Here is a 19,309-nt window from a genome sequence, read left to right as displayed (position 1 = left end):
GTTACATCCTGAAATGGTTGGTTATCATTGTAAAGTTAGTTGGAGATACTGTGTTTCTATAAAATACACTGTGGCAGAACAGGTAGATGCTAACAAAAAAATATAATCTTTAAAAGACAGGCATATATGGTTGCCCTGGATATGGAGGGGATGATAAGGGTAGCTTGCCTCAAGCTGTAAAATACTAGGACATTTTGACAAAGATTTATGTTATAAGCATAGGAAACAGTTTTCCCACGTACTACTCTTATCAGGTGTTGCACATTTTTAAATCTACTTGTATTCACAATAATGACCGGTTCCCCACTGTAGAAACTGAATGAAATAATTTTGCTATGGGAAAAGGGAAAAAGAAGGGGCACTGGGGGAGCCAGGAAGACAAAGCAGGTAAAAAGATCACAAAGATGGAGAACATACATACCCAGTGAAAATCCCAATCAAGAAAACTTGCTTACCACCAGCAGTCATTTGTAATAATAGCACATCTGATTTTCCAGACTTCATACTTCACTTTTCACAATGCTGGCTCTATTTGCCTTGACAACAAGGCTTCAGAATTTTCTGTCATTGTGACAAAGTACCTCAGTGGTGATATCTATTTTGATGACCACCTATGGGGTAGATAATATCAGTTAATTAGTTTTTCAGTTGGGGTGGAAAAAATATTTTGACAAACATTAAAATTTATCCAAACAGTAGAAACAGATCATCTCTAATGGAATGCTTCCAGTGATCAGATTGTGAAGTATAAAATACAGTGAAGAATTTTTCATGTTCTAAATATGTTGTATGGCTTCTGAGATTAATATTCAGTAAACACGGGTCAGTGGTCTGCTCTTCCTTGTTTGGGATACTCCACACAGTATACAACTGAGCTGTTACCCAAGAATCAAAGCAAGTAGCATAGACAGTTTATTGTTAAGCATGGTCTGAGTAATTTGAACTTGTCCAACTATTCTATAATCAACTCAGTGATCTGATATTATCTGTTGCCATAGATACATGGAGTTTTATCAATTGATAATAAGATTTTTTTAAACTTAGGTAAGTGTTTTTTTCTGTAGGTCAGAGACACTTGTCCATAATTTTTTAATTTGAACTGATTCTTAGTAAAATGTGTCTTTGAACCAGGTGTTTTAAGTATTACTGTCCTCCACCCTATGACTGACGCCTCCCTCTGGGTAATGAAGAAAGAACCAGAGAGTATTGTTCCTCCAAATCTTCAGTCAGAACCAGAGAGTATTGTTCCTCCAGATCTTCAGTCAGAATCAGAGAGTATTGTTTCTCCAAATTTTCAGTCAGAACCAGAGAATATTGTTCCTCCAAATCTTCAGTCAGAACCAGAGAATATTGTTCCTCCAGATCTTCAGTCAGAACCAGAGAATATTGTTCCACCAAAATTTCAGTCAGGGACTGAGGAAGCATCTTCTCCTCTTGAGGTATGATTGTTTCAAAACTGCCTTTTCCTGTTAAAGCAATAGATGATTGTCTCTGTGGGGAGAAGGAACTCTAAACAATGGGAATGTTAAGTTCAGTTTATTAAGCAGACAAAGCAAGGGGTAGACTGTGTCAGGGAATGTGTAGTCCCCTTGGGCTTCTTTTACACTCAGTGAGGGGATATAGCAATTATAAGGGGAGTTTATCTTGCCAGATGAAGAGGTTAGATAAATTGTTCCCAGGAATCTACCAGCTTAATTATCTAGATTCTTAATTCTGTAAGGAGAACGTATGCTTTTCAGCTGAGACACACATTGCTGATGTCTGCATTTAGTCGGTAATATTAGTAACTTCTTGCTCTTTTTGCTTGTTCTTCTCTATGTCCAGAGGAAGATCACAGATCCCTCAGTCAGAACATGTATTTGGAAGGGTCTCTGCATTGGATCTGCAGAGCGGTCGTGCTTACCAGTACCTGTGCGTAAATGTCCTAATAAACTGGTAATCCGTCAGCTATTCCAGTATAAGCCACTCAGTGATGAACTAAGAGAAAAGCTGCATCTTTCCCTCAAGGTACTACAATCACATTTATTCATTCTTCCAGTAAGTAATTCATGGCTAGGCTTCTCGAATGAAGATTTGGGGAGGGCTCTACCCACGTTTGTTACAAGTGCGCTGGTGGCTAAAAAGGCCAATACAAGATAGGCAGGTCCGGTTGCAAAAGGCACAGCAGAAGGACTCCTTAGATGGTAAATTCTGCAAGGCATGGTTCTTTCTGCATTGTCTTTTCTCCTCGAGAGTGATCCTGCGTGCTTTCTCAAAAGCATCAGCAGCGTTATAGATGGTGTGTCTCCAGAGCTCCCGATTGGAGGCCAGAGTAGACCAGTTATGGTGATCAATATGGCCGAGGCTGAGATGTTGTTTCAGGGAGTCCTTGTATCTTCTCTTCGGGGCTCCTCTCTTGCAGCAGCTGGTGGCAAGTTCACCATAAAGCAGGATCTTAGGGAGGTGGTGGTCCTTCATCCTGGAGACGTGCCCTGCCCAGTGCAGCTGTGTTCTCAGCAACATGGCCTCAATACTTGTGACTGCTGCTTGTTATAGAACAGATGTATTAGTCACATAATCACATAATCCAGTAAGTAATGGAGAACAGATAAATAGACAAATTGGGTATCAGTGGCGGGGGAGGGGGTGAACGGAGACGGGCCAAGGGGCTCGGAGGTGCCCTGCGTAGGTTTGGATGAGGGCAGCCAAAAACCGAAGGACGAGGAATGCGGGGGAATGCCCCCCCTTGCTACGTGGCAAGTCAAGCTGATGCTTCAGCTGAGATAGAGAGAAGCCAAACCAAGCAGGCTTTTTCTGGGTAAGGACTTTGGTGAAAACTATTTGGGGTATAAGACTGAGCCAAAAACCTGGAAAATCCTGCAACCTGGGGAGGAAGAGTGGACCTGAAGTGGAGAAGTCCCTGCAATCTTACTCCCTGGGAGGAACCTTCACAAAACGGGGAGAAAGGACTCAAAAGCTGACTCTCTGTAGCTCGTGATGCAGACCTGAGGAAACAAGTGTCCCTTGCAGCTCAGGAGGAGACCTCGGTAGAGTCCGAGCAGCTGGTAGAGGTGAAAAAGCCCCTTTCCCTGGTACCCCAATGAGAGAGAGACTTTAGATATCGCCCTGAAGGTTTTTCTTCTGAACTGATGTGGGAGGGCCCCAGGGGTGGTAGAAATTGTATTAATACTGTGTATTTATTTGCTTTTTAGTTTCTATAGTTTTTATTCTGTTAGTAATAAACTTTCATGTAATTCCCCCATGCTGAGTTGTGCCTGTCTGAAACCTCTCTCACATTTGAGGCAAATTGTGGGGGGACTTGGAAATTGGAATTTTTGGGAGCTTTCAAACTGCTACAGACATCAAACAGTAGGGAGATACGGATCACAAACAATATTTGTTAGAACACCTTTTATTCATTAAGCTTATCTTAATAATATAGATAATATAGATTTAGATTAAATATTAGGAAGAAATTCTTTACTGTGAAGGTGGTGAGACACTGGCACAGGTTTCCCAGATAAGTTGTTGATGCCCCATTCCTGGAAGTGTTCAAGGCCAGGCTGGATGGGGCCCTGAGCAACCTGCTATAGTGGAAGGAGTTAGATGATCTTCAAGGTCCCTTCCAGTCCAAGCCATCTGATGGTTCTCTAATTACTTCCACAAATTCTTTTCTCTGTACATGGGTCCCTTAAGTCTACCTCTGCAAAGAAAACATCTGCCTCTTTCTTGCTCTTTTTCATTGTTCCACCAGGAATATATGGACAACATTTTAAAGCATGAAAATGAGCTGGAAGAGATGAATGTGAAAGAACCAAGAACAGAAGAGGAAAAGGAAAATGCTGCAAGTCTCCTTGAACTGGTTACAGTGAGAAAAATACAATTTTTAACTACTTTTTCCAACAAAAACATTGTATTGCATTGGAAGTGTGACCCTTGAAACACATCATTGTCCGTTAATAAAACAGTAAATGTCAGGATAGAACAGTGCCAGCTATGCTGTAGTTTAATATTAAAGCAAAGCCACACAGTATTAAGGTGGGCTACTGAATGGCACTACTGCCGTTTGGGGTCAGGAGTTTGACTCTACTGATGATACATTTCCAAACACACAGACCAAAATTACCGAAATGTGTTTGTCCCCCAGCCTTGGGATTTCCAGTCTGTTGTTATTGCACTGGGAGACTTTTATTTCAACCACAGCCACCTCCATAGTAAGAATTTAAACCCTGCTTTTGGGATAATACAAAAACAATCTGGAGGAATATTGTTATTACTGCTGAGCAGAATTTATATATTTTTTGGAAACTGTAATCTGCTAATTTGCATGGATATTTAGAGCATGGAAAGAAAAAGGAGAGGAATAGGTAATGGGAAAGGTGAGTATATGGGAGAAGAGGGTCACAGCTTCTCTGAAAACAGGAACAGAGAAATGTTCTGCCAGTAACTCCACCTGCCTCTGTCCTCTAGGCAGACATTGCTTTGCTTTGATGAGATCCAGGTGCTGAATCTCATATGCTGCTCAGTTCCAGTGAACTTGTCTAGTGACTAATTATTTTTGATTATCTTGGCTACCATGAGCACATCTCCAGGTACAGATTTCACATTGGGCAACTCTTTTCTGAGCAGTAGTCTCACTATGCTCCTGCTGTGACCCAGGAATCAGTGTCACTCCTTCCAGGTCTCCAGTGTTCCCTACCTCTGTTACAACCTAGACTGTCTGGTCGCAAGAACTCTGCTTTCCAGTTAACTGCTTCAGAGAAAGCATGAGAATAAAGGAAACACTCTAGTTTAGAGTCTCCTCATTCACTTTACTGTAAACCAGCCACATGAGAGTTCTGAGTAACAAAGCCTACAAATTCCTGAACACATTTCCCATTTGACTTGTTGTGACCGTGAGTTTTAAATCTGGTTCAAAGCCTTTGCAAAAGGATTTGAGTTTGATTATGAATTAGTTTAGTTGAGATCATAAACAGCAACCATATAAAATACAAAGCCATCTGTGAAGTAGGTCATCAAGAAGGAAACAAACACATGTTTGGACCAGGGGAATTGTACTTCATTTCCTTTTTTCCCAGCTCATGTTTTCTAACATCCTGAAATACCTCCATTCTTGTAGTCACATTGTCAGGTAACAAGATAACACTTGTTTGGGATAGAAATCCTTTGAACAAGATGCTGCTGTTGTGATTTTTTTTTCTCACATGATCACAGCTATTCCTTCTTCATTGCAGTCCTTCCCTAACTGGGAGAAGTCAACTGAAAATCTCAGTGACAGAGGTAATAAAAATTGAATAGCTGTATTTTTTAATTGTAAAATATCATAGTAAGTTTTAAAGTACTGTAATATTATTTTTAAAGAAGGAATATAAAGGTGAATTCATCTATGTGCTATGTAGATGCTTCTATGTAAATTTTACAGGTGATTAGAACTCGTTAGCATCAAAGATTCAGTACCTCTAAAAATAATTCCTATGTTTAGGCATGTGTATTTGATATTGCAACTCACATTTTCACATGTAGTAAGTTTTCTTAGGTATAAGAACTATGACAGTAAGTGCTTTTATACAGGTATCAATTTTTCAGACAAGTTTTTCAAAGCCACTAGATGAATCCTGATAATTTATGAGACTTGAAAATCTGATCTCAAATGATCATGTGTTTTGGTTACATTAACCTTGTATAAGGAAAAAGATGGAGCAACATATTATTAGCTTTCCCTCATGAATTTCTGTTAAAATTTTTATAAGATACTTTTTAACATTAATTAATGTTTTCTATATGTACAAATAAAAATTAAGATGACTGTTTCTTTTAAAAATCCATAAGCCTTTTCCATAGAAAAATCCATAACATTCTATCCCCTAGTGATGATAGTTTTTAAAGTGTTATTTTTCTGCCCTTCCTACCTTGTCAAGAGTATTTCTGCTTGTTATAAAATAGCATGCTATGCAAAGTAAATGGAAGCTGCTGCAACAAATGCTTGCTACAGTTTCTTGATTTAAATGGAGGTGCAATTTTAATGTAACATTATTAATGAAGAAGATAGTGGGAAAGAAAAGCTGTTTAAAATAGGTAAAAATAGAAAAAGATAAAAATATATTTTATGGTGAAAAAGCTGAACAAAAACCCATACACACGTTTTGAAGTTTGAACTTATGTAATTCCTAAAACACTAAGAGATATTGTTATAGTCTAATAAGATCACATCTGTCAAATACTCATATTTCCTAAGTTTTGTCACAGAAATTTGTTTTCAACCAAGGAAATTTCTTTGGACTCACGATTTAGGTTCAAGGCATAAAATAAGCAACATATTTTATAAAATATGTCAGCAGACAGGGCAACTCTTCATTACAGCTGGTCGCTATCTTAAACACGGAAAGACTGGCACTTCTCCATTATACATATTGAACTAGTAGTTCCTTCCATGAGAATGTTGATTATGGCTGCTTCACAGCTACAATTAAGCACAAGTTAAGCAAGCTGAAATTAATACAGGTCCCTGAAAGCCCACATTATTTTCTTCAGCTGAAGATAGAGACCTGGAATGTTGCTCCCCAGTCAGAAAGTGGCTGAATGTCAGCAACTTTTCCTCTTCACAGGTATTTGATTTGTATCTTTTCAAGGTTCAAGATATTCAAGAACATAAAGATATTTCAGGAAATACAGGGTTGGAGTGTGAACTTAATCGTCCTTTGCTTCTCATCCTTTCTATACTGAAGTCAATTTCTTATCTGTTAAAGTTCTGAACTTGATTTTGGAATGGAGATTTCTGCCTTTTCTCTCACAGTAACAAAGTCTGTGTTAGGTTTTCATAAAGTGATGGAAAGATGCATTAAAAATATATCCTTCAATGTTTTTTATTCCTAACACTTAGCACTGCTTAGCAGAGCATGCTCATTCAATAATACTCTTTACCTTGCAGCTCATGTGAGTGAGCTGTATGAACAGGCTTCTCATCACACAAAGAAGATAATCACTACACAAAGAGAGGACCAACAGCAGCAGTTAAGGTAGGACAGAACAGAGAGAACTGATGCAAGTGTAAATAACACACAGGATGGAACCAAGCACACAGGCAAGGCAATGTACTTTACTGACTCTCATTAAGGACTGGGACCTGGATCTCTAGATATATATCACAGTGTTTTAATAGCTTGTCCTATGATTATTTTGTACCTCTGTGCCTCTCTTTCCTTATCTGAAACATACTTTAAAGTTTTTTGGGAAAGGCTTTTGAATGTTTGTTTGATTGAATAATCTAATAAAAATGCAGATATGACCAAACTATTTTGTGTAAACCGTACAAGTCCAAGCCAGGAGTCACCTGAGGTGTTAACATAACATATTCTCATAAAGAGCATTTTCTTTCCAGGTATCTTGTAAATTTTTTATTTTTTTTTTGCTTATAGAACACAATGCTAGTTTTCTCATTTCCACTACTCTTTCTGTTTTGGGTTTTTTTTCTGATCATTCAGCCCAGAAGGAGTAACACCAATGTCCAAGTGGCAAAGCAGATTGGAACAGCACAGGTAATAGCATTAGTAGGTTGAATTTATTTTATGAGCCAGCTTAATCTGCATTTGTAAAGAATGTTACTGATTTCACCAGGTCTTGGGTAATAGTCCAGGGACTTGCTAGCAAATAATGGGGTATTTTCTGCAGCAGAAACACTGAATAAATGGTTTGAGCCTCTCTCTTTTACTTTTTTTTTCCCCCAAAACCCAGCAGTATTACTGTTAACTTACACTGTTCAAAACAAGACTGAAGTCAGAAGCCCTGTGTTTTGTTTACTGGTTCTGCCACTAGTGTGGAATATCCTGTATACTTCTCATTTATATTGACAGCTATTTAGGAAATTCAGTATTTCTTAGATGAACCAGAATAATGTAAAAAAGTCCCATGAGGAGAGGCTGAGGGAACTGGGATTGTTTAACCTGGAAAAGAGGAGGCTCAGGGGAGACCTCCTCACTCTCTACAACTACCTGAAAGGAGGTTGTAGCAAGGTGGAGGTTGGTCTCTTCTCCCAGGCAACTATCAGTAAGACAAGAGGGCATGGTCTTAAGCTCTGCCAGGGGAGGTTTAGGTTAGATATTAGGAAAAAAATTCTTTACAGAGAGGGTAATTAGGCATTGGAATGAGCTGCCCAGGGAAGTGGTGGATTCTCCGTCCCTGGAGGTTTTTAAGATGAGACTGGATGTGGCACTGAGTGCCATGGTCTAGTAATCGCAGCAGTAGTGGATCAGGGGTTGGACTTGATGACCTCGGAGGTCCCTTCCAACCCAGCTGATTCTATGATTCTATGATTCTATGAATTAATATTATAATCAGAAACTTGCTTTTTCTTTCTTATTTTTGTAAAAGGTTAAATAGCAATTGAAAACTAAGTTATCTTCCATATTTCTTCTTAATTACTTTCTGATTTGCATGAAATAAAAAAACCTTTTAGAGTTTCAGAGCTATATTTTAATATAGCATTCCACATATTTTGCATACCCTTAAAAAAATTACTTTAAATACATATGTCTGAGTAGCCAGCACACAAGAACATCATGTGCAATTCTGGCTTTAAAACCAGATTAAGTATGATTAAGAGTGATAATTTCATGGCTGATATTAGACCCTGCAAGTCAGTGAAACTTTAGTAGTGTAAAACTGGGCTAAATGGAGCAGAACGTAACTGGTCTTTACTCTAGTGAATCTTACCTTCAGAAAATTGAACAGAATTTTCTGTATCCACAGAGCCATCAAATTTTCCTGTTATAAAATAAGGAAATTAGATTAATTTCGTGTTCAAAATTTCAGCAATGGATCTGAAATACCAATTCTTAGATTTAGATGTTTGTTGGAAGTTTGAAAAGACACTACTGGCAGTCCCAGACATGTTCCACAAGATTCAGAGCAATGGAGCATGTTCTGAGGAGGAGCTCTTCATAGCAGCCAATTCACTATCCACATGCATTTTGATCAGACCAGTCCATTCTTGATCCATCACTGAGAAAATTGCCAGTAACAAGAATATCAATCCATGTGTGATTAACCGGGGGGAAAAAACGCCATTTGCCTTTACCAATTCCATTTCTCAATGTGTAATACTGATAAACAGGGTGAACTCAGTTATAATGGTTTTTTTCATTTGCCTTTACCAATTCCATTTCTCAATGTGTAATACTGATAAACAGGGTGAACTCAGTTATAATGGTTTTTTTCTTTTTTTCCCTTACCAACAATGTAAAAATCATACATAGGAAAGAACTTGATGAAGAAAAGGAGACCTTAATGGCACTAAGAAACAAAAGATTTCTTCCATATTTTGAGTCAGAATTCAGCAAAGAATTTTTCGAAAAAAAGGTAATGCAGCTGGAAATGGGAAGAGTTTGTGTTAGGCCAGGTAGTATCTGCCATACTTCCACAGATGGATGTGGGTTTATTATATCTCAGCCTCAGTTTATCTCAAGAAACCACTACAAAGGACAGTTGTGGCAGAATTAATACTGGGAATTATATGCCCTTGTCAAAAAGAAACATATCTTGAAGATGGTATATGTTTACTGAGTAAAAACTCTGTAAAATTCTTTCTATAAATTCTGGAGAGAGTCTGATTCAGAGCAAAGCTAAACCTCAGGTCTTTTGGCTTATCCCTCAAAACCTCTCCCTGCTAATTAGATTATTAGGTAATTAGTAAAACTAACATTCCTAAGTTAGAGGTGACCTTAGGAGCTTTCCTGTCGTAATTTCGTTTGATAAATGCTGTAAGTGCATAAAACATACACAAAAATGTACATTGGAATCTGAGGTAACTGTGTATCATTTTTATAGTTACCACTTTGGTTCTACTTATTTGTTTCCTTTATACTCTTTATTTTTATTTTTTCCTTTCTTTTTTTGCAAGGGGAGGAGGGTGTCTGCTATTTGCTTTTTGTAAATGTTTATTTGAAAAACATAAGCCCTCTTTCTTACTTTTCTCTAGTTTCCTGATGTGGAAGCACTGTGTATGGAACTTCCTCCAGTTCAAAAAAAAGAAAGTGTGACTTTCCCTCCAGACACAATTAAAAAAACCAGTAGAGGTAATCTATGGTCTGGCAACATTTTAGTATCTTCTTCAGGAGGAAGAAGCCTTTCCAGACATCATTGAAGGTGGAAGCACTATCAGCTTTGGGTGCAAAGTTGAAGAATTGTGCTATAAATGAGGGGTGGATGGATGCAAAATGCTCAAGAAAAATATAAATGGAATAAACAATAGTTAGGGGTAGATGGGCAAGAACCAAGGAGGCCAAGTTTAGAAAAAGACTAGTATGGCTGTAGGAAAAAAATGGGAGATGGAATTCTGAAACTCAGTGGTAAGAGGGAACTGGTGCAAAAGCAATATGGAATAGGAAACATGCAGGCTAAGGATAGTTTGGAGGATATAGGAAGAAAGCAGTGACTAGATGACGGGAAGCAGTGAAAGAGTGAATCATCGTCTTATGTTTGAGCTTGACAGAATTGAGAGGAATACTTTGGTTCTGCATGAAAAGCAGCCCTGACAAGTTACTGAAATCATGTACTGAGATTAAAAGTCATACACAGCAAAGATTCATGTCAGGAAAACAGTCATCCATTGGGCTTTATCAGGCTGCTATTAATTCCCATATTTCCTCATTTTGCAGTCATTATAAGACCTGTGTTAGCTTATCCTTTAGCCCTTTATGGCTTGTTGCTCAGTTAGCCAGAGAACATGAAATGACTAATCACACAATAGGCATTTTTGATCCCTGTGGCCCAGTGGAGCAAAATGACACATGCAGAATTTTCCCAGCACCTCATGCTTATGTAGACAGCCTTCCAAGGTTGTCTAAATTAAAGTGACAAAGACATTAGGATTTTTTTTCACACGTTTATGAAACTGATGGTGATCATGAAAAACACTTGTCTCAATATTCTGTTATTTTCCCTTTAGCAGCTGAACTTCTTGATACTATAAGTGATTCATCCCCTTTGCCTGGCCTTCTGCTGCAAGCTCCTTCCAAACAAAATGAAAGTTCCAGCAGCACAACAGGTAAACCTGCCTTCCAGAATGTAATTTGGAGCAGGTTACTATCATTTTATATCAACTTTTGACAAAATATTTGCAATACAAATTTAATCCACCTATTATGCTTAGTTTTTTGTGCTTTTGACATCTTTTATTTCCAGACCTAAACAAGGCTGCAAGAACAGAAGAGGCACCCTTTCAACATAAAGTTCAAAGTCTGATAGTGAATGCTGCAGGACAGACAAGAAAAGAGAAAGTAATATTGCCATCATCCCTTCAGGGGACAAAACCAAACTCCATACCAAATAAAAAGGTAAAATAACATCTTTCTTGTCCATATTAATATCCTCTCAGTCATCTCCTTTGCATAAAATCTTCACTCTGGAGTGAATACTGGAAGGTACTTTGAATCTGTTTACTGAAATGTGGCAGTTGCAATTTATGTATGTTTACTGGCAATTCTAAAAGTACCTTTCTTCTCAACTGCTGGGACAAACTCATTCTGCACCAGGCACCCACATGAAAGGTCAATGGCTTAATACGTCTGAAAACTCAAAATCAGTATAAATTTGCAGACAATATTCAAAGTGTCTCATCAGTTTTTACTCAAATTAGGATGTCTTTTTGTAATTCTTGAGGATGAGTGGACAGAAGTCAAACATAGGTTAAGTCACTCTAAACTTCACTTGACAGCCACCAACTTTCTCTTTGTCTAATATTTTGTTTGCAAAGATAGAAGATCCTGTGGCGGGAAAGATCAAAACATCTTCTCTTGCAACAACAAGACAGGATCTTAATGGCTTCCATCTCATTCCACCCAGAGTGACATTCGGAGTGTTAAAGGAAGGCTGCACCTATGCAACCACTGTAATCATGAAGAACGTCGGTGTGAACTTCTCAAGGTTAGTTTGAATTTTTAGTACCCTGGTTTTTATTTGTCCAAACAGATCCTGACAAAAATCAAGTACAGTTTCTCATAACAGCCACCACTCCAGAGAAAGAGCAGGAATTCTGCCAGCCAGTTTATAAGTCTGCCAGAGCTTTCCATAAGATGGAGCCATATACTAGGAATGCCTCTCTACTGCCTTTCCTTTAGCGGCTTCTGGTACAAGTGTCTGCCAAGATGTTTGTACTTCAGTTTCCTTTGCATGTGTAAGCTTAAAATGCTGATGTTTCACATTCTGTTGTAACGACCAGGCAGTGTTAACAAGCTTTTTGAAGGCTTATTTTAGCCCAATAATCTGCTCCTTTGGGGTTTTTTTGTTAGAAACCGGAGCCTTGGTGAGAAGCCCAGGAATACTGCTCTAGTCCAAGTTGTACATTGTGATGGAAAGGATGAGCTAACAAATTCTGCTGTCGTTTACAAAAGCAGAGGAAGAGCAGACAGCATGCTTCCTAGATGTGACTTCTGCCTGCCTGAAACAGTTTCTGTCAAACTAATTCTCTTCTCTTTCTGACAGGTTTCGGGTGAAGCAGCCGCCTCCATGCACAGGACTGAGAGTGATGTACACACCAGCACCTGTAGGTTACACAAGAGATCTTTTGGTTTTTTTCTAGACTCAGCTGGCCCTCAGGCTATCTAGGGGTCGTGTCACATAAGCTGTCTGGGAATAGAGCTGGCAGGGTACAGCATTTGTTTAAAGTTATTTGAAGTGATTCTGTCTTCCACTGTCCCTCTGCCACCTTCAACCAAGCACCCCTGCACCACCCACCACAGTCTCAGAGCCTGTGCCAGAATGCAGAGGGATAAACATAAAGTCCAGTGTAAAGCAGCAGGTCAAGCAGCGAGGTTAAAGAGAGCTTTTTCAAAGCAAACTGTAACACTACCTCTGAGTTTTCCCCTCCATTTAGGGTATTATTTGTTATATCTGCTCTGTCTTATGCCTAGAGTTTATTTCCTGTCTTGATACCTCCAAGAGTTGAACCTAGTAAACTATTGCTTCACTCCTTTCTTCTCCTGCTTCCAACTATTCTCCACCTTAAGGCTTTTATCTAGCAAAGCACCATAGCACATTGTTACCTCAGTAAGTAGGAAGCTTTCATGCTTTCTTCTTTTGTTCAGTCTCTCTCTTCACCTGCACATTGTACCTGAATAAATAGTACTGGCCAGTATCCCCCCAGCATCCAGGTAATACCAGGCAAAATCTTTGCTAGTGTGTGGAATCAAGAAGCAATGACTTGTGCAGGGAGGCAGTGCCAGAATGCAAGTCAAACCTCCTAGTCCAGAGCCCTAGCCACAACTCAGTACTTAAAATCAGAATAATTTAGGGAGAAGGATGTTGTGGGGGACTGTGTCAAGAGCTTTACAGAAATCCAGCTAGATGGCTGGAATAATTCCCATTATCTTCTTTTCTCTACACATCCATCCTTTTTGTATCTCCCTACCTCTATGGTCTTTTTAGAACAGATTACAGTATTTATTTCATTTGGAAGGGACCTGCAATGACCATCTAGTCCAATGGCCTGACCACTGCAGGGCTGACCAAAAGTTAAAGCATGGTATTAAGGACACTGTCCAAATGCCTCTTGAACACTACTGACAGGCTTGGGGCATCAACCACCTCCCTTTTTGATTCTCTCCCAGCTGGCCCAATTCCCCTTTTTTCCTCTGGAACCTAAAAGGAAATACAAGAGGGGGAAATGTGATCACCTGATATTTTTCTTTCAAATGACAATGTTTTGTACAGACCTTTCTAGTGAAACAGATACTGGGTAACTGGCAAGTGCAGTAATATGCTGGCAGTGAGTCTGATTTCATCAGACAACACTGAAGAACCACCAGCTCCAAGGACTGCTAGAGGGCACATGTATGAAACTTGCACCTTACCTGTGAGTAATCCTCTGTCTCTCCCAGGTGGCGGCAGGCTTGGAGGTTGAACTGGAGATAGAGATTTTTGCCATGGTAATTGAAGGGAAAGATACTGGCCTTGAAGAAGTTTCCCATGATATTGAAATATTAACAGAAACAGACACTCTTCTCCTGCCTGTGAAAGCAAATATCCTTTGTTGTCTTATTTCCCACACATCTTGTAGCATCAACCCCAGAGACCATCTTCCTGTCAGGAGCCTCAAGCACTGTTTCCAGTGCAGGCTGCTGAGGTAGCAAGCTTTACTGTAGTTTTCAGAAACACACAAATGGATGTTTTCAAATGCACAACAAATGAACAGTTTAAGATCCTGATGCCAAAAGCAATTTACATTAGAATAACAAAGCTTTGAAAAGTGGGGAAAGAAAGAATGGCAACTCAGAAAGATGAGGCTTTTAAAAGAATAAATGAAAATAACAGGAACTCTTTCCAACCACTCCTCATGAAAATACTCTATTACATTTTTGAATCTATGGGAGCATGGTACAACCTCATGAGCAAGAAAATGATGTATCATCATAATACTAAACAGACAAATGAGACAATCCCTGTGGCAGCAAAGATGCAAGCACAGAAGTGCAAGAATGCTGTCAGAAATAAGCCCGGTGTGGGTTCAGTGGGCTTTTCAGTTCTTTAACTGAGGACAAGGGTACAGTAAAAGAAAATAGCAAAGTCAAGAACTGTTATTTCTTCTTCCCTTGTGCTCCAGAAGCTATAATTATTTTTTTAGATAAAATTATAGGCTCATTTTTAAGGGCAAGTTCAGAAGGGTGAAGTTCTGTTTGACTTTTAATCAAATATACACACAAAAGCCTGGAGTTCTGGAAACCTGTAAAAGAAATAGCATGGCAAGCTACATCCAAACATGTCAGAACCTTCATTCAAAATAAGGGCCACCCTTATCAAAGAAAAGAGAACTTCAGGGTCTTCTGAGTCCGATCAGAGTACTAGCTAACAGCAACTCCATTAAGGCTTTATATGCTCGGAGGCAACATTGAAACTTCCCAAATTTACTTTGTAGTGCCACAAAGAAACCTTTCATGCCTGTAATTGCAGAGCTGAGACAGAACTGGTGGCATTGCAGCAAAACCAGCTGCTGTTCTGTTCCCACTCACCCAGTCCTCAGACACACAGTTGCAGACCAGCCTCCGAAACATATGCCCTTCCCCAGTATTTTACCTGGTCCTTTAATCTTTGAGCTGAGGACAGTAGTCCACATTCAAGACATTTCACGATCTTATTTCCAGAATTCATTTCAACCCCCACACGTTATTTTAAATAAATGTACCAAAAGGGTTAGATCTTTAACATGACATTCCACCTGTGTTAGCCAGTGCCATTTATGAGTGCCGCCCAGAAGGATACCCTCAGGGAGGGATGGCAGCAACAGTCCGGGCAGTTCCTACAAGCCCCAAGCCACGGCTACGGATTACACTACCCCGAAAGCCTTCTAGTTAATGTAAGTACTGGATGCAGTGATACCAGCTGCAAATTAAAGTACAGTTGTTTACCTCCTCTTGGCTTCATCATCAGCATGAACAAACCTCATGGAACTCACAGCAAAGCTGTCATGCACCCATCACACTGACATGGTCACCTGAGACAAGAGAAGGGAGCCACTGTGATGATATTAACTAAAGGATTCATTACAAGAGATCTGCAAATTACTACAACTGCTCAGCTCCATGGAGGCACTCATAGCAGAGCCTCCTCAGTCTTCTCCCAAATCCTTCACTTACTGTTTCCACATTAAACAAGTCCTGGCAGCTGGATTTATTACAGTTAAGCCCTAATAAATCAGCCTCTCTTTAAGACTTCACTTTCTAAAACCTAGTCGTACTGATGACCCTTTGACACTGACAGCAAGTCTCATAAGGGACAGGAGCCTTACAGATAGAGCAACCTTAATGTGACAAATTCAAATACACACAATCCTCTGCACACACTGTTTCATACACCACATTTCTGTAGCCTCAGACAATCAGTCTATACAGAGAATCACAGAATATTCTGAGCTGGAAGGGACCTGCAAGGATCACTGAGTCCTGCTCCTGGCCCTGCACAGGACAGCCCCAAGAATCACACCATGTGCCTGAAAGCATTATCCAAACCCTTCTTGATCTGTCAGGCTTGGTCCTGTGACCACTTTCCTGGGGAGCCTGTTCCCGTGCCTGACCACTCTCTGGGTGAAGAACTTTTTCCTGATATCCAACTTAAACCTCCCCTGACACAAGTTCAGGCCATTCCCTCAGGTCTTGTCACTGGTCACCGCAAAGAAGAGACCAGTACCTCCCCATTTTCTTCCCCTCACAAGGATGTTGAAGACTGCAATGAGGTCTCCCTCAGTCTCCTCTTCTCCAGGGTGAACAAACCAAGTGTCCTCAGCCACTCCTCGTACAGCTTCCCCTCAAGGCCCTTCACCATCTTTGTAGTCCTCCTTTTGACACTTTCTAATAGTGTCTTACAATGGGTAAGTCTTCCCTGACAACAAGGAAGCCTTATTGGGAATTTCTCATGAAACCACCAGTCAACATGTTTAACATTAGGCTGGTGTTTCATCTCATCCATATGAACTCAGATGCTCTACAATACAATTGATGGTGACAGTTCATAAACAGGAACCCTATGGATGTTTCTTCTCAGCTCAACAGTCCCCATTTGCTTCATATGTGTAACACTGACATCATCTTTTTCTTTCAACTTTAACATCTGTAAGCCTGCCATGTTATCTAACAAGTCAGTAAAGAAATCCCAGCTGTATCTCATTTCCTCTCCTCTGGAGAAAAAGAAAAGCGGCCACATCAGTCAGCTCTGAAAAACTTCGCAGACATGTACCTCTGACTGCTGCATCTGCTCTAGGACTGCCCAGCATACATCAAATATAGCTTTTTTTCCTGTTTAAATATCTTCTTACCTTTTCCAGTGTGGAATTTTACCCCCAGAGTAATATGCAATTATAGTCTATAAAAACATCCAGTTTAATGCCTTCCACCTTAGGGATTTACAACCTGGAGCTCATCATGAAGGCAGTTTAGACAAACTTCTCTCACTTTGTGTTGAAATGGAAGAGAAATAGTCACCCAGTCAGTTCACATTTTAGTGAGACACACCCTGTCCCAAGAGAAATTCTAATCAGTGTGATCTCCCATTAAAAGCCCAAGTGGAGAGGAATTAACTACATGGTATTCTCCTCCTACATGGCTACTCTAGCTACTAATCACAGCTGCCATGGCCATAGCCAAATCTCCCTTCTGTTCTGACAGTGTCCTTTTGTGAATTGATTGATAATTGCTGCTGAAGCTAGCTACAGCTACCCCATACTACCAAAACACCGTACCTAGTGCCTCTTTGAACATTACTCCCCCTGAAATCTCCTGGACTCAAAGCCATATCCATCTCAAATATGTCAAGGAACTCTGGACTGGTTGGTTTAGTCTCACCAAACGTGAAACGCTGACACTCCTAGGTTAAGTCCTGTAGTTGGTTAAATAGTCTTATTCAGCCATCCAGAATAGAAACAGTTAAGTCATTGCAGAGGCACTGTGACCACTGTAACCACCTTTCCAGGTGGTTATCACCAGTCAGTGATTCTCATCGAGACATGGAAACATCCCTGCAATACTACACTTGACAATACTAGATCACAAATTTGCCACTCCTCCTAGTAGAGACCAACAAGCAAAAATCACTGATCAAGCATTACCTGATCGAACTTAGTTTTATCTCATTTATATTTTCTTAGTTATTTCACATTTGTATTTAAAACATTTCACAAAGATTCTCTTAACGTACTCAGAATTAAATACTGCACAGGGAGCTGCCCATGAAAATCTTTGCTATTCCTAAGTAGACCACCCATCCTGAATGTGTAGTTATTTTTGTGCCATTCAATTTGTGCAATAAAAGCAAACTCTTGATCTAGTTGAAGCCCATGTAAGAACTCTTTCTCATGATGTTCCCTTCCAACAGCAAGAGGACAAATATACTGAAGCCAGTGTGTAGCAATCACAGTGCTCCCGAAACACTTGCCAACAATCTGGACAGAATTATTGGGTTTGCTTCAACAACTGTACAGAGGTAGAGCTGGGGGTTTACTGGTTTGGGTTTTTTTCTTTTATGTTAATTTTCTCTCCTTTTTCACTACAGGTTAGAACCCTAGAAGAATAACATGAGGATCAACAGCACTGAAATACCTGAATTTTAGTCCAACGGTAGAGAAACATCCCAGTGTAGGCTTTTTCATTTACTTAATCAGATTAAGTGTGAATAAATATTTTTCCTGTTCCCTATTAATGGGAAAAGCGGTCCCAAAATTGCATTAACTTCTGACATGGGTGTCTGAAATGCGAACATTTCAGTTGGAAAGATTGCAGTATTTCAACCCTACTACAGTACTGAATGGTTCCCAACAGGTTTGTTTTTCAAAAGGGGTTAGGTTTTAGGTGCTGAGGCACCTGAAATTTTTTTTTAAGTACTCAGCATGTAGCAGGTTTCACTGAAGTCAACTGTGAATTCTCTAAGAGAGTTGCTGACCGGCCCTGGTCTTCTAAGTCTCTGTTTGCTTTCACAATCATAAGCTTAACTTTCTGTGTGTTCACCTGCCTTTAATTAGCTGCAGACACCAGATGAGGGTTATGAGTACACAGTTACACTTGACAGAGAGGGATTCTGCTTATATCCTCTTGTTCACTGTCAGACATGAGGACCTTCAAATGCTTGTCTCTGTTCAGTGGGAGACTGAGCCACTTAGAGATGGCCTTTTCCCCCTCCTTGTTCCTACTTACACAGCAGTGACTAAGAGAAACATCTCAGGCTCTTTTTGTGAGCCATCTTATTTGTGTATCTGAATGCAGTTCTGCTTCCTGTTTATGAATGAATTCATTTCCACCAGGTGATTTTCTGTGCTTCATCCTTTTTCCAACATTGACATCCTGAGAGAGATGGGGAATTTTCCTTGATACATGCACGTGACTTGTTCTCTCAACACTTCAGAGTGACTGAGAATCCCATGACTGGGGATTAATAATAGCTTTCACCAGTGTGAAATGTGAATGCCAGTTTTGTACTCTCTCATTCACACTGTTGAGACACATATTCTGATACAGATTTAAGCTGGCCCTGTACTTGCAATTGCTTTCCTGCTCAGGTTTGTAAATCCAGGGAATTTCACCTAAGAAAGGGCAAGTTGATGTACCCAAGGATATCAGAATTCTAGTGTATCAGTGGATTGTTGGCACAGGATAGACCTCTTCCATTTAAAGCATATGCTGAGCTCTCAGTAGCCACCCCAGTACTGCATTAGTACAGGCCAGTCACAAGTGATACTAATCAGAGAACCAGAGGGCAAGTTCAGCAGGGGAGCCTGTGTCAGCAGCTATGAAAGGACAACTTCCCACCACCTGAAGGACCTTTTCTTCCAAGAATTCTTCCCTAATACCAGTGACAG

The 19,309-nt window shown here is 39.9% G+C and overlaps 1 protein-coding gene across 1 annotated transcript in view; it reads left to right on the top strand.

Moving 5' to 3' along the window:
- Positions 1–18,180, top strand: part of SPAG17 (sperm associated antigen 17) — an 87,859-nt gene extending 69,679 nt beyond the window's left edge. The window contains exons 34-48 of the mRNA XM_018074491.2: positions 1,132–1,439; positions 1,825–2,007; positions 3,734–3,847; positions 5,214–5,259; positions 6,908–6,995; positions 7,461–7,514; positions 9,231–9,333; positions 9,953–10,049; positions 10,922–11,020; positions 11,158–11,309; positions 11,729–11,898; positions 12,457–12,517; positions 13,851–14,001; positions 15,194–15,322; positions 18,010–18,180. Coding sequence (XP_017929980.2) covers positions 1,132–1,439; positions 1,825–2,007; positions 3,734–3,847; positions 5,214–5,259; positions 6,908–6,995; positions 7,461–7,514; positions 9,231–9,333; positions 9,953–10,049; positions 10,922–11,020; positions 11,158–11,309; positions 11,729–11,898; positions 12,457–12,517; positions 13,851–14,001; positions 15,194–15,321 — 1,754 coding nt within the window. The 3' untranslated portion in view covers position 15,322; positions 18,010–18,180. The remainder of the gene's footprint in view (positions 1–1,131; positions 1,440–1,824; positions 2,008–3,733; positions 3,848–5,213; positions 5,260–6,907; positions 6,996–7,460; positions 7,515–9,230; positions 9,334–9,952; positions 10,050–10,921; positions 11,021–11,157; positions 11,310–11,728; positions 11,899–12,456; positions 12,518–13,850; positions 14,002–15,193; positions 15,323–18,009) is intronic.
- The last annotated feature ends 1,129 nt before the right edge of the window (positions 18,181–19,309 follow it).

Source organism: Manacus vitellinus, unplaced genomic scaffold (genome assembly GCF_001715985.3).
Source record: "Manacus vitellinus isolate BGI_N305 unplaced genomic scaffold, ASM171598v3 scaffold_28_pilon, whole genome shotgun sequence".
Classification (NCBI taxonomy): Eukaryota; Metazoa; Chordata; class Aves; order Passeriformes; family Pipridae; genus Manacus; species Manacus vitellinus.
The sequence above is the reverse complement of the archived record's forward strand: the minus strand, read 5'-3'. Positions and strand labels throughout refer to the sequence as shown.